Source organism: Parasteatoda tepidariorum, chromosome 12 (assembly GCF_982258835.1).
Source record: "Parasteatoda tepidariorum strain Cologne lab strain chromosome 12, Ptep-v5.0, whole genome shotgun sequence".
Lineage (NCBI taxonomy): Eukaryota > Metazoa > Arthropoda > Arachnida > Araneae > Theridiidae > Parasteatoda > Parasteatoda tepidariorum.
Window position 1 is genome coordinate 53,186,055 of NC_141766.1, and position 15,895 is coordinate 53,201,949.

At 29.1% G+C, this 15,895-nt stretch overlaps 1 protein-coding gene across 1 annotated transcript in view; it reads left to right on the forward strand.

The window, feature by feature from the left end:
• The window catches only part of LOC107450802 (acid-sensing ion channel 4-A), a 44,807-nt gene extending 34,435 nt beyond the window's left edge, over positions 1 to 10,372 (forward strand). Inside the window, exons 10-12 of the mRNA XM_071188430.2 lie at positions 5,180 to 5,255; positions 7,494 to 7,822; positions 10,123 to 10,372. Of these exons, the coding sequence (XP_071044531.1) occupies positions 5,180 to 5,255; positions 7,494 to 7,822; positions 10,123 to 10,261 (544 nt within the window). The 3' untranslated portion in view covers positions 10,262 to 10,372. The remainder of the gene's footprint in view (positions 1 to 5,179; positions 5,256 to 7,493; positions 7,823 to 10,122) is intronic.
• The last annotated feature ends 5,523 nt before the right edge of the window (positions 10,373 to 15,895 follow it).

Consider the following 15,895-nt stretch of genomic DNA (forward strand, 5'->3'; position numbering starts at 1 on the left):
TAATTTATACAATTTTTCCATGTGCAAATCCATTTCGGGCCAATCCGTGGCTAAAATTATCTACCAAAAAATTTTTCTTTGTTAATTTTTATAATCTTTCCATGTGCAAATCCATTTCGGGCAAATCCGTTGGTACGATTATTTACCAAAAATTTATGTATTAATTTTTCCATGTGCAAATCCATTTCGGGCAAATCCGTGTTGAAATTTTCTACTAATTTTTTTTTCTTTGATAATTTATATAATTTTTTCATATGCAAATCCATTTCGGGCAAATCCGTGGCTAAAATTATTTGCAAAACAGGCAATTTATGTTTCTCTTTTCTATTTTATCTTTTTTCTTAAATAAATATTTATTTTCTAATATTATTTATGGTCAAATTTTTAAATTATCCAGCATAATATTACCTCGCGCACATCCTTTTCGGGCCCATCCTAGGTAACTAACAAATCAATGCACATCATAACAAATCACTTCAGCAATGCAGCAAGAACGGCACTTTAAATTCCTCTAGTTACATTCAATTTGCGCTATTATTTTCATATTTTGCAATCTGACAATCTTATTGCGAAAATATTTTTAAATCATTCTTGAAAAATTTCCTGTTCATGTAAGTACATCTGATTTCGCTACTCGCTTTATAGTTTTTGTTTTGTTTTATACTGTTTTTTCTTTTTCTTTTATTTTATTTTCTGTTTTTACGCATTATTTTTACTTATTGCGTTCTACTTTATTTGTTGTAATTTTTGTAAAAAAATTTTTTTGAGTGCTCCTCACACTATTGTATTAATATATTTTGCTTTGGCTATATTGATACAATATCAGAAAGCACCCTCTTTTGCGGCTATAATCATGTGGGCTGATGAAAAGATAATATCTTTTATTTTTCAGTTTTTTTTCTTCTTTTAATCAGTTGTATGTTATTATTTTCATTAATTATTATTTCCCCCTCCTTTTGCATAGGTCTATAATTATATATATATATATATATATATATATATATATATATATATAATAAGATAAATAAATACAAAGAAAACACGAAGAAAGATAAGAAAAACAATAATCCGTTGCCAAAATTATTTACTAAATAATTACTTTGTAAATTTGTATAATTTTTCCGTATGCAAATCCATTTTGGGCAAATCCGTGGTCAAAATTATTTACTAAAAATTTCCTTTACTAAAAAATTTCCTTTGTTAATTTATACAATTTTTCCATGTGCAAATCCATTTCGGGCCAATCCGTGGCTAAAATTATCCACCAAAAAATTTTTCTTTGTTAATTTTTATAATCTTTCCATGTGCAAATCCATTTCGGGCAAATCCGTTGGTACGATTATTTACCAAAAATTTAGGTATTAATTTTTCCATGTGCAAATCCATTTCGGGCAAATCCGTGTTGAAATTTTCTACTAATTTTTTTTTCTTTGATAATTTATATAATTTTTTCATATGCAAATCCATTTCGGGCAAATCCGTGGCTAAAATTATTTGCAAAACAGGCAATTTATGTTTCTCTTTTCTATTTTATCTTTTTTCTTAAATAAATATTTATTTTCTAATATTATTTGTGGTCAAATTTTTAAATTATCCAGCATAATATTACCTCGCGCACATCCTTTTCGGGCCCATCCTAGGTAACTAACAAATCAATGCACATCATAACAAATCACTTCAGCAATGCAGCAAGAACGGCACTTTAAATTCCTCTAGTTACATTCAATTTGCGCTATTATTTTCATATTTTGCAATCTGACAATCTTATTGCGAAAATATTTTTAAATCATTCTTGAAAAATTTCCTGTTCATGTAAGTACATCTGATTTCGCTACTCGCTTTATAGTTTTTGTTTTGTTTTATACTGTTTTTTCTTTTTCTTTTATTTTATTTTCTGTTTTTACGCATTATTTTTACTTATTGCGTTCTACTTTATTTGTTGTAATTTTTGTAAAAAAAATTTTTTGAGTGCTCCTCACACTATTGTATTAATATATTTTGCTTTGGCTATATTGATACAATATCAGAAAGCACCCTCTTTTGCGGCTATAATCATGTGGGCTGATGAAAAGATAATATCTTTTATTTTTCAGTTTTTCTTCTTCTTTTAATCAGTTGTATGTTATTATTTTCATTAATTATTATTTCCCCCTCCTTTTGCATAGGTCTATAATTTTCCTTTGTTTTATCTTCTTTTTGAATACTTTTATCGATATATAGTGTCAGTTGTTTTAGAGGTTATTTTAAATTATACAACTCATGATGGTGCCGGTTTTGAATCGAGCAATGTACACTGTTGATGCTGCTATCTAGTAGCGCGTTTTAGAACTAAAAGTTTTTTCGACATTTCCTGTAAAACAAAAAATAAAAATTACTTTTATCATTTTATATGAATTTTTACTTTATACCAAAGCGTAGTTTTAATGTTTATAACGTTTTTTGGAAAGAAGAGGAAAAAACTATATTAAAAGAGCTTATTTTGAAATTAAGTAAAATTCTTGGTAAATTTGAAAAATTAATCTTTTATAATGATTACTCTCTGTTAAATCTACTAACTATAAAAAGATTAGTAAAGGCATTATTACAAATTATATGGGGAAGATTTCAGCGTCGGACCTTGCACCAAAATAATCTCCATATTTTGGCAACTACAGGGCAGTGGTCCTCGAGGAACGTGAGAAAAAAATATCTTAGATGGAAACCAACTCGAGGTGTAACTCGTAACCACCCGCAATCCTCTTTTTTGCAAGTTTCAAATTCTTTTAGTGCGTTGACAAATGTAATTGAAACAAACAGGTACCGATACGAAAATATCCCAATTATGTGTGCATGGCGGTGGGGAAAAAAGCTTTTTAATGTGATTGCATACTTATTTAAATTAAATTATTTGGTATCAGTAAAATAAGTTCTTCTTGCATTTTTATTCTTTTTTAGAAAATTAATGAGCATATTTTAGCAAAAGTTAACTAGAATATGAAAAAAAATATTTACATTTTTTAAGAAAACTAAATATAAAAAAAAACAAGTTTTTAAAACATAAGTTAACTATTCATTAATTTAGTTTTTCTAGTTCTTAAAACAATAGTTCATCATTTATTAAACATAATGTAATTTATTCAAATTAATTTTAAGAATATTCTTATGAAATTATTTTAAAATAATTTCTTCATATTCAATTTTAATGAACTAATGTTTGAAAAACTTTAAAAATTATAAGTTAAATAGTTTGAAATTCTGAGATGTAAAAAAAATTATACGAGAAGATTTGAAGTTGCCCATAGTTTCTTTTAAACTAAAGAAAACTAGAATATACACTTTTTCTCATATAATTAAATTGAAAAAAAATGTTTGTAAACAGTTATTTATGGAAAATTGAAATATATCGAAAATACTAAATTTAAAAAACGTGAATATTACTGCTTAAAAATTTAAATTTAAAATGATTTCAGAAATTCAAGATAAAAATAATTATTTAAACAGATATAACTAAGTAAGTTTGAAAAATAAAATAGATAGAAAAATTACAATTGTAAATTAACGAATCATTAAAAGGAAAAGCGAAGTATTTTTCTTTTGTGACACTGGTTGAAATTGTATCTCCGTCTTTTGAGTCAGTAGGTAGGATTTTAGTTAATAATAAGTTTTATTAATTTTCTAAAAAGAGAAGAAACATATCGATTATTTTTAGAAAAGGCACTGTATTGGTAACGTACATTTAAGAATATTCAACTCAAAAATTACATAATCACTCATTAGTGAGAAAATTAACCCTAGCAGCAAAATAACTTGGGCCCTCCTGGAGCCAATATTCATTAATTTCGACTCAATCAGGGTAAAAAGGATCGGCATTTTTCTGATATTGGTCCTACATAGAATTGTTAGATTAACCTAATATTTTATATCCATTATTCAGCCAATATCGGCCGTATATAGAATTGTCCATTTCCAACAATATTTTAAAGCCACTTTTTAACCAATATCGGCCCTAAATATTTTTTTTCCAACATTAAAAACTATGGCTCAGGAGATACAGCGTTCGCTTTCCAATGAGGTGAAGCGGGTTCGAATCCCAATGATGGCTGGTCGACACGAATCCACATCTGGCTTGCACTGACAACAGTGCTGACGTAAAATATCCTCTGTTGTAGACGGATCATGGGTTAGAGTCCCTTTGCAAACATATATAGTCTGTCATTTTAAAGAACACCCTTCGCTATTCATCTGGAGCAATGGCGGTGTCTATGGTAACGAGTTGTAACTATTTCAAGTAGGAGTGTTGGATAAATCTTTAAGACAGGTTTTTGCTCGGGTTGAAGACAAAAAGGGAATTTGCACCAATTTAAGCTTGATATATATATTTGTAATAGTTCTCAAAAATTTTTAGTAAATCAAATCAGTCAAAAAAATCTCGATTAAATTTAGTAAAAATTTTCAAAATACGAAGCTTAGTAAAACTAATAAATTTTGCATAAAACAAATGGAAATTAATTTCTATAAATTTAATTTCTACCAAGCTACGATTTTAAAGTTGAGTGTAATAAGTTTGTATCTTTTGCTAACTAAAGTCCAAAAATTTAATACCAGTTCTATTCTTATCGGCAATTTATTTGAACATCCCAAATCTTTTTTTTTTTTTTTTAAATTGTTTAAAGGTTTTATACCAGTTGTTGGTTCGGAGCCTCATTATTTCATATATTTGTAATAAATGACGATAAAAGTATTTTTTGTTAAACTTTACTAGCTTTTCAATGTATTTGGAGGAAATATACAGTAACAAACTTCATACGAGTATTTAGAACAAATTCCAAACGAGCAAAATGCCTTTTATCACATTTAACGGCTGTCAAACCAAACGTCCTTTATTAGGCTAAAAAAATAGTTTCTGTAGTTAAAATACATCTAACTCAAAAAGAGCAAAATACTGTTACTTCACTACATTAAATATTGGTGCTCGGTGATCTATAAAAATCGTGAGAATTGAAAATGTTTGAAGCAATTGCTTTAAAAAAAAAAAAATAGTTGCTTAAGAAACACTTCATTTTAAGATTTTTTTTTTCTTGTTTAGTTAAATCAGTCAGTAAAGTAAATGTTGTATTTTGTCAATAATATTTGAAAAAATACAACATTTAATTAAAATGTCATTATTTGTTTTAATATTGTACTTTTTCTTATTATTTAGCAAAAACTACTTGAGAGTTCACATTTTTATTCAAGAAATGAATTATCTTCGGTTTATGGACATTGAAGCTTACACGGTAACGTATCACGAAATTGACTGTCTTTAAAATAGTTTATTAAGTAAATTAAACGAAATTTTTTTTCTCATTTATTTGCGTGCATGATTTTTTTACCAGAAATTTTTATTCTACATTTTAGTGTCTTTTTGAGAATGTGGTTATATTTGTTAACATGTTGTACTGTTGGTTTGTGGCATAAATAGCAATTCTTGATGACAAAAATGAAGCATAGTACTCTTTACAGAACGACAGGATAAAATTTTCCCAACTAAGTTCCTTCTTCCCAAAAATCGTGCATTTATTTGCACACATTTCTAAAATTATTAAAAACTTAAAGCTTAGGCTGACAACAAGTACCTAACTATGAAGGTATTTTGTACCTAACAATTTTGGCACCTAACTAGTTGCACCACCTATTTGGTGTGAGATGTGAGCGCCATACTTTGAATTATAATATGGTACAGTTTCTTGTTCTCATTGCTGAAAAAAATTGCGTTGTTGTGACGAAAGCTAAGCAAGATCACATTTTTATTTCTATTATCTTGATAAATAATTTATGATAACTGAATGAAAAATATAACTGAATGAAAATGCTTTTCTAAATTTGATACAACTATAACCGATTTGGATGACACTAAAAAATTATTTTCATGTTAAACACAAAAAAGAAAGAAAAAAAAGAGGAAGATACTTATTCCATCAAAAATCTAAAGACTGACAACTGGATATTATTTAATCACCGATCAAAAACTGCTGATTGCAGAATTGTATTGGAATAATATTGTCAGAAAAAAATTAATAGAGAATCTAAAATCCCGCATGCTTTATATCTCAAATTTAGATAGGGCAATGTACTGTGTATTGAAAGATACTGCTACATGCAGAAAATTTTTATCATCAGTTGATTTGTGAAAATTAAATAAAGAGGATTAAAAAATATCTTCATAATTTTTCCTCCCCGCCTCAATCCTTTCGACAGTTGAGTGCGGTCGGGAGAGAAAGGTCCAATTAATAGCAACAAGTATTAGCATGTAACAGCGAAATCCAGAAAAGAAATTTCTATCTTTCACAGCAAAATTTTACGTATTATTGCAAAATACCTTATGGGCCAGTACATATACAGGATGTCTTAGGATTATTGAGATCAACTTCAAGAGGAGATAGGGGACATCACAAGGATTCAGAATTGCATAGCAGCCCATAATCGGACGCGTCATGAGAAAGTAGTACGACAAGAAACAAAGAGACACAAGACTAAGATAATTTAAAATATTTTTTGGTCAAACATATTACATTTGCTGTGGTAGATGACATGTGAAAATATCACAAAAGATGTTCAAAGTTTCTACCATTATTACTACTAGTGATGCATGCGTTACACCGGCGGGGGCAATGGATTGGTGAACTCGCTCAAATACACGTGAATTATGTTGAATATCCGCAGCAGCACAGACGATTCTAGCTAACAGATCCATTTTGGAATCACTATGGGTTGCATACACGCCACTTTTCAGTGCATCCCTAAGAGAGAAATCCATTCTGCTGAAATCAGGAGAGCGTGGTGGTCAGGAAACCAGTCCACCATCTTGTGAACAACACGGCATAGCGAGGAACGAAGACGCTTCCGACCAAGGGTATCTATGCAAATTAGAATCCTTGTGATGTGTCCTACCTCCCCTCCCCTCAAAGTTTGTCCCAATAATCTGGGGAACAACCTGAAATATTTATATTATATATATATATATATATAAATATATATATATATATATATATATATATATATATATATATATATATATATATATATATATATATATATATATATATAAATATATATATATATATATATATATATATATATATATATATATATATATATATATATATATATATATATATATACAAACTTCTTTAAAAACATTATACATCAACAAAAAACATTATATTTATGAATCAATTTTTATTTCATTTAAATTTTAAAAAAACATTTTAAAAGATCAAGAAATTTTACCATTAATAAAAAGTTACAGAATTGATGAAAAATAAGATTTTATCACAAAAAAGTAGGGGTCTGTCGTTCCCCTACCTAACTTCTCTACTACTACCCTTTTGACAATTTATATAAATAAAGAAAATATTATGGGAAAAGTTGCATGAATGCATTATATTAATACTGCAGATTAAATTATGTTAGATTTCAGTTAGATTCCACTGCTGAAGATTAAATTTGATAAATTTCTCCCATTTTATTTTTAGCTTCCTGAGTTGTTTGCCGATTTAGGTGGTTGTTTAGGTTTATACATTGGAGTATCTGTCATATCTATCATCGAATTTCAAGAACTGTTATTTCACATACTAGTTCTGTTTGCAACAAAATTAAATCATAGTTTCTACATCGACTCTGGTGGTTCACTAAACGACGGAAGAGCCAGAAGCCGGTCAGTTGATGATTTGATCAGATTCTCAAACAAAACTTATGTTCGTGATCTTAGGCCTGACGGACCAACACCGCCATCAGTTTGGGTTCGTGGAAAAAAAGGATGTAAATGTCAAAATGCATTCACAATCAGTGATGCTCAATATTTGTAAGTTTTTTAATAGATACTTGCATTCATAATTAGAATTTCTTTCGAATTTTGTTTACAATTTCAGAAAAGAAAGAACTAATTTAATATAATTACTAGATCAATAACTCAGACTGTTTCAAATTCAGAGCACATCGAAAATACCACTCGAAACTTAAAAATGTTTTATATCCCATAAATGTTCTATGGGATTCATGTCGGGGGATTAAAAAAGCAAAATTATTCGCTGGAATTGTCCAGAGCGTTCTTTAATTTAAATGCGAACAATTAAGGCCCAGTGACACGGCGCATTGTCTTCCATAAGGCTTCCATCGTTGATTGGGTACATGAAGTCCATGACTGGCAGAAAGTGGTCTCCAAGTAACTGAATATAACCATTTCCAGTAAATTATCAGAGCAATCGGACCATAGGATGAAGTCCATGCCATGAAAATGCAACCCAAATCATCATGGTTGTTGTTGTAGTTCATTTACTTCGCACTAGAGCTGCACAATGGGCTATTGGCGACGGTCTGGTAAACATCCTTGAGGATGATCCGAAGACATGCCATCACAATTTTGATCCTCTGCAGAGGGGATGGCACCCCCGATTCGGCAGTCCGACGACCTGCACGCGAAATCGAGCACTCTACGGTAGAACAGTTTAACGAGGACCAATACCGCACACCCTTGGTCCCTACGCAGACTGATCCAAGTGGTCACCCACCCGCACACTGACCGCAGCCAGTGATGCTTGACTTCGGTGATCTGCTGGGAACCGCGTCTTAACGACCAGTCCACTGCGGGACCCAAATCATTATGGAGATATCAAAATATTGCACAGTGCGTAGTTAACAACTTAGGTTCATGGATGGCTTCGTGGAGTGTGCGACGCACTTTAACTCCTTAACGATCGGTTAATTTTCAAGAAAACGGTCATAAAAGTTCCTATTTTTTTGGCTTTTGTATTTGTATTTGATCAGTGCTGCAACTAGTTTAAAATAACCTAACTATCTACAATCACCTTAAAAATATCCTGGTACTGCCCTCTGGTGTGTAAAATGAGAAATAAAATGTTTTCCGGGCAAAAGAAATTAATTAGCTTTATTCTTATTTGCGCGTTACTACTGAACACTCCAGCCCGTCAATATCACTGGAACGAGAAATAGAGGGCGTAACCTCACCCCGTCATTTTCACGGAAGCGAGAAGGAAGGGGTTAACTACCCCATCAGGTCTGACCAGCTGACAAAGCTACAGTTTTCCAGTCGTCTAGGGTCCAACCAATACGGTCACGAGCTCAGGAAAGGCGCAGGACGTGAGGTTCTATTAGTAAAAGCACTAGAGTCGTTTTCTGTTGTCATATATAATTACAGCCGAATTTCTCTGCACTATCCTAAAAGACACGTCCATTACACGTCTTGCGTTGATGCTTGTGATTATTTTACGCAATGTTACTTGTCCATTAACACTGACTATTCTAAGCACATCGGCGGTCTCGGTCATTCAGTACAGGCGGCTGGCCACTACGTTGTCCATGGTAGGAGGTAATGCCTGAAAATAGGTATTCTCGTACTCCTTGACACTTTACAACTATGTTGAATTCCCTCGTAATTTCCGAAATTGAATGTCCCATGCGTCTAGATCAAACTACCATTCAATTGGGCATAATTACATCAGATGGTTAACTTGAACATAAATAAAAGTACTGTCAGTGCACTATCCATACATACATTATATGCTCGACACTACTGACATCTGAATAGTTGCATATTGCTATCTCATGTCTTTTGTCCCCTCAGTGTATAATCTACATATGTATACACACACTTTGCTAGCTATGTTGGTTATTTATGGTCGGCTAATTGAATTAATTAAGAATTGACTACATTAAACTCAGACTTGACCATTGTTATTCGTAGAAAGACGCAGATCACGGATTAGTGCAAACAGATAATCATTCTAAAGAGTTATATGCCAAAAAGTTGCCTTAACAAATGCAGAAGTTTTGGCTCGTAATTCAGTTACAAACCATTTGAGAAGAAATAGTGCAGCGAAAGTTTTTCAAGATAGGGCAACACTGATATAAATATTTTTCAATGTATATGTAGAAAAAAAATATATAATTTTTTTATGATAAACACATTTTTAATTAAGATAATTTGTGACTTTTAGCTTAGAACTGATGTCAGACATCTATAGTGTTATGTTCTACAATGAAAAAAAAATCAGATAAATTCGTATTTCAAAATATAATGCAACTGTAGCCTTAAGTCTTTTAAAAGTTTATGTTTTCAAATTATAATAATCATGTTTATTTCAGAGCAAAGAGTGATGCCATCCACAATAATCTATGCCTTAACTGCTTATCAGGTGATGAAAATCATCTAAAAAAACATAACAGAAGAAGACATTTTAAAACTGTTATCAGTGCAGCTCCCAGCATCAGTCATTCAAATTAAGATGCATTTCAACAAATATAAAAAAAATAAACAATAGGAAATCTGTAAATAAGTATAACTGCTTTTCTTTCGAAACAAAGTATAATAAAAATATTCCATTTAAGTGAAAAAGTTTTGTGTAATTTCAAAGCATTTTAACCTTTTAAAATGGCACTTTTGAAAAGGTGGAAACAACAACCTTCACAGCAGATAATTATCGATGAGCTTATTATGCTGGATAAAACTAAAAATGCGTAATTAAAATAATGGACCCATCAGATTCCATTCTTCTAACTTCTTTTATGAAAATTGTTCCAATAAAAAATAAAATGAAATAATGATCCAAATATATTAGTAATGTGCTGACGTACATTTACCTCATTTATTAAAATTAGTCTATTAAAAAAACCTCTTGAAGTCAATAATTGCTTTTCGAAAACCACTTTAGACCAAAACCAAATTTAGATTTTTTAAAAACCACTTAATCGTTCAGTATTCTAAATACGAAGATATTTTTGAAAAGTTGCATCTGTAATACCACCATACAGCCCGATCTCGAAGAATCCATTTTCTTAAACACTCATTTTAAGTTGTGCACATTTCTTCGCGCTTCCTTCAAAGTAACGGGGTGAAGTTTCGCCCTCTATTTCTAGGGCCCGTGTTATTTCCGAGCTAGAGTGCCCGAAACCAATGCACCAAAAATATTAAAACAACCTATTGCTTATGCCTGCAATCATGTTTATTTCTCTATTTATACATCAGATGGCAGTACCAGGCTATTTGTTGTATTTAGAGACAGTTTATTTTAGACTAGAGACTAAAACATGTTTGTGATTAACACAAAAATTAAAAATGCATAATTATATTACACATGCACTTAGTTTAATATAATTTTCTTGAATAAAAAAATCGGCATTTTTAAGACAATTTTCTTCAAAATTAAGGGGTTAAACATGCTCTTTGATCTGTGTCATTTCTTAAACACACATTTCGGACTGTTTTCCTTTTATTAAACATGCATTTTGAGCAGTGTCCAGAATAAAAACTTACCGACGAAATTCTAAATTATATTGATATTTATGATTCACTTAATATTAATTGCTAATGCAATATACATACATAAATAAAATAAAGCTTTTTTCATCCATTAAAGGATCTTATACAATAAACTAATAATGGATATTTTCTCTGTTTGGCAGCATCTTTCAATACAAATTAAAAACAAGCATGTCACATAATCATAATTTGAGATAAAAAGTGCAGTGTTTCTCTATTAATTTTAGAATTTAGTTTCTTTTTCAAAACTTTTTGAATTTTGAAAAGTATTAAAAAAATAATTTACACAGTTCAAATTGTGGGTAAATAGAAAAAAAACTAATAAAATTGAAAAATTAAACAGTAACAGATTTGAAATGTTCGAATGTCCCCAACCAGTTTTCTGTATTTTCCAGCATTTCTTTGATACACGCTTTAACATTGATTATATACATGTTAATCAATGCTAACGTTGTTCCGTTTCAAATATAAAACATCTCGATTTTTAATACCTCCATTCTCTTGATTTTTGTGTTCATTTGTCGATTTTGAAAAATGTATGCGAAGATCTCCATTTATCAATTTCAGTTCATTGATCTATTATTCTTAATCTTTTGGTAATTAATTGAATTCAAACTTTGTTCACCCTATACTGTAAGTTCCACCACGCGTATGATTCTTTTATTTCAATCTTTCCTTAGGTTACTAACCAAAATCATTAGTATTCGTGACTTAAAATTCATATCTGTAAAAGCTTAAATAAATTCAAATGGAAGCAGAAAGTTTTGATTTGATAAGCAGTTAACGAGTTAACGGTCATTTAATACTTCAGCAATATTTTGCAGAATTTTTTAACATTTTAAAATTAAAATATTTAAAGAAATTGTGAATGTAATATTTCTATGTAAATAATTTAACATTGAATTTTCTTTCTCTTAAATTATTAAACTCAAAAATAGAAGATAAATAAAAAATAAGAAAACAAAGAAAAAATGAACAGGAAAAAAAACAAGAAACAAAGAAATTGAAATAAGTATGAAAAAGAAATATAAGGAAACTCAGAAGTTCTTCATTTGAAAGCTTAAAAATTTAAATTTTTCTAAATATTATCCAACAAAAACACAACAGGATTTCTTTTGTACTTATTTTAAGGTTGGGTGGGAGTAACTTCATAACACCAAACCAGAGTCTTGTTGATCTTTGCTTCAAAATTATTTTGGGGAAAATTTTATACTTGTCTTATTCTGTCTATTCCAGTTCCTTCTAAGAAAAATTTTTTTTTCTCATAAACAAAAATCTTGCTCTTTTCTCCAAGAAGCCATGCACAAGTTGCCACAATAGTGTTTTATGAAAGGCATTACAACAAGATTTAACAAATGGCCTGTCCGAAGTTTTTTTTTAAAAAAAGCAGTAACAGATATTTTGAAATAATTCATAATTTTCTTTTGAAAGAAATGTGTCTTCATGCAAATACTATTCCTAAGAAGAATATGAATTCCCAAAAACGTCAAATTGTTTCCTTACAAAAATAAGCATTTTCATTCTCAAGGTATAAATTAGCATACATTAAGTAAATATAAATTATCAAGCACCTTTCGGTCTGTAGAAGTTTGACAGTAGAGATAACATTAATTAAAACAATATCATAAGCTTTCATTGTCAGCAGTGTTGAAATTTCATTTCAAGCACACAGTACTAGAGAAAGAAACCTTTTGTCTCTTGTCAAGTTTCCTATACTGTCCATTCGTAAGAATATTTCTTTCTCTTTTAAGTAAGAGAAGAAATCTTTTAGTCCAAGTGAAAAAAAATAATCGAATAATATCTGTGAATTCTAGAAAAAGAAGCAGAAAAGCTTTTCTTTATTTAAAAATCATAAAACACTAAAAATATATTTACACATTTATATTTAGTTAAAAATATAGGTTACAAAATTAAATAGAACCAATTCTACATCAGGAACAAATTCAGTCCAATGTGATATTAACTAATAAAGTATTCACCCCTAGGACATCAAAATATAAAGCAAGTTTATAAAAAGCTCATAAAAACACTTTTGATATGCTCATATCAGAAGCTAAAACAAAGTATTCAATAATAACAAGCATATTCTCAAAAATAAGTTTAACTTTTCATGTATAAATGAATGCATATTTAACTTAAATACAGATAACTCATACAAACAGTATACACACTTCATAGTGTCATAAAAAGGCTGTAACAACAGTGCCCTCCTTAAGAGTTATAAAAGGAGGTTGGTGAAATGCACCACATATTTCAAGAAAATATTTCAAGTTAATGCAAAATCAAGTTAAAGATGGTAGTATCCAGAACAGAACAACACACCGGTTATTTCTAGAACCATATAAGACAAATAGTTAAAAACAAATAGTGCAAAATTCTTGCAAAAGCCAGGCATAAATAGGGAATCTAGCAAAACAAGAGAAACCAAATACCATGATCTCCAATGAAACCATTGCTGCTATTGGTGAAAAGACTCTAGGTAATCAGAGTTTTTACTTCAATATTTCAGTAGCATTTCTTAGGAAAGAAAAGGTGCAATCATCATCTGTCACTAAAATATTGTACTATTGCATATAATTAAATATTTGTACTAATGAATTGTTCTGTTCTGAACATATACATATTTAGCCAAACTTTAAATCTTTTTTAAATGCTTAAGCAAACAAGTGAATCAATTCCATATTATTCCTTAATAAAGATGAATAGTGTTGAAGCTATTATTACTACATACAGTCAATAGGAAAGATTATACAAAGATATAATAAAATAATATTTAAAGAAAGAATTTCTAAAAAATTGAGCTATTTTGCAACACTTAACTAATAGATGCCTAATAACATTGTCTAACTAATTGTTTATATATATGTATTTGAATTTTTGACATGTAAGGTAAAATATTTTTTTCTAACTCTAAAAACAAAGATTTAGACAATGAAAGATAAATGTTGCTACCATAAGTAAATTTCTCCTCTACAACTGTAAAAGTTCACAGCTGTGCTACTGTATTTCTTAGGGTATAACAGAGAGGCAATTTTAAGTTGGGCACTGTTACATAACAAATCCTGAGCACATAAAAATTGATAGAAAAATTTTGATTGGAATGATGAATTGTACATCTTCAAAATTTGCTCAGCAGAACAGAAAGAAACAAATAGTTTTTACTTCCAAATTAAATTTGTATTTACAGGAAGAATATTTTTAAAACATATATAAAAAAACTTAAATAAGTAATATTTAAAGTTGGCTAATTTTGATAAGGAATTATTCTGTACAAATAAAATACATTGAAAGCAGAAAAGTGATAAGACAAGCATAGCAAAGATTAATATTGTAAAGTTATTTTGTAGCTTAATAAAACACACAGCAACATATAGATTTTCATGTCTATCAAATTGAATTCATTGAATGGACGATCAATTTTTTAAAAATTGAATAAAAATCTATTTTTATATTTAAAAAACATGTTTGTTTTTTTTATATTTAAATATGAAAAAGTTTTTTTTAACATTTAAATATAAAAATGTATTTTTATATTTAAAACAAAATTGGTATAGACTTCATAGATTGTGATGTACAATAGTAGAATATAAAATAAGATTATTTAGCAAAAAAGTGGAAACAGGAAACTATAATTATCGTACCAATGGCAAAATTACCACAATTATCACAGATAGTGTAATTCTAATTACTCTAAATATACAGAGTAAAATTAAGTGTTTTAGGAGGTTCAGTTTATTTTAAAAATTTTTACAGGAGACATTTTGATCATTTTATTTTATCAAATTTAGGAAAGCCAAAAACTAAAAATAGTTTTACTATTGATTACCAAAAGTGTTTGTTTGGATATGAATAATATGGTATTGCTTTACTGAGTTTGGTAAGAATCAGTTTTTTCTTGATGAAACAAACAGTACCTTTTTAATTTAAGAATTAATTTAATTATTCTCCTATAACTTCAAATATGTTAATATCATGTATTTTTTTCAATTAAGATTTAGTAAATTAAAAAAACCTGATAAAAAAAGTTTTTTTCCCCATTACCTGTGATTAACATTCTCTATTACTGTTTATAGTTAGACTAGAATGGAACACTCACCATTAAAATGAACTCTCTGCCTGTTCCATAAGAGACATAAATGCACCTACCTCCCCCTTTCAGTGAAAATATGCATTTTTTTCTGTAAAAAATAATGCTCTTTCTACACTTTATCTAATTTAAGAAATGATACAGGATAAAAACTGTTACTATTAATACATATGTCATGAATACTATTACTGCAGCATATTATTTTTATTCAAAGTCAACATTAACTATTGTTGTTTCTACTAATATCTGCTAAAATATTTTGAAACTTCTGTTCAAATAATTTTTTAACGATAGAATGCTACAAATTTCAATACACTCAGTTCAAGGATGTCTGTCATCCGAAGAAAATTCTATATGAGAATTTAGCATGTTTGTTATACATATGTGTTGCTTTAATATGTATATTGATTATATTTAAAAATCCTTTATTATTTAAAGACTATCAGTATTGGATACCTAATTACAAAAAAAACTTCATATAAAAGCAAAAATAATAATGATATTAACTTATT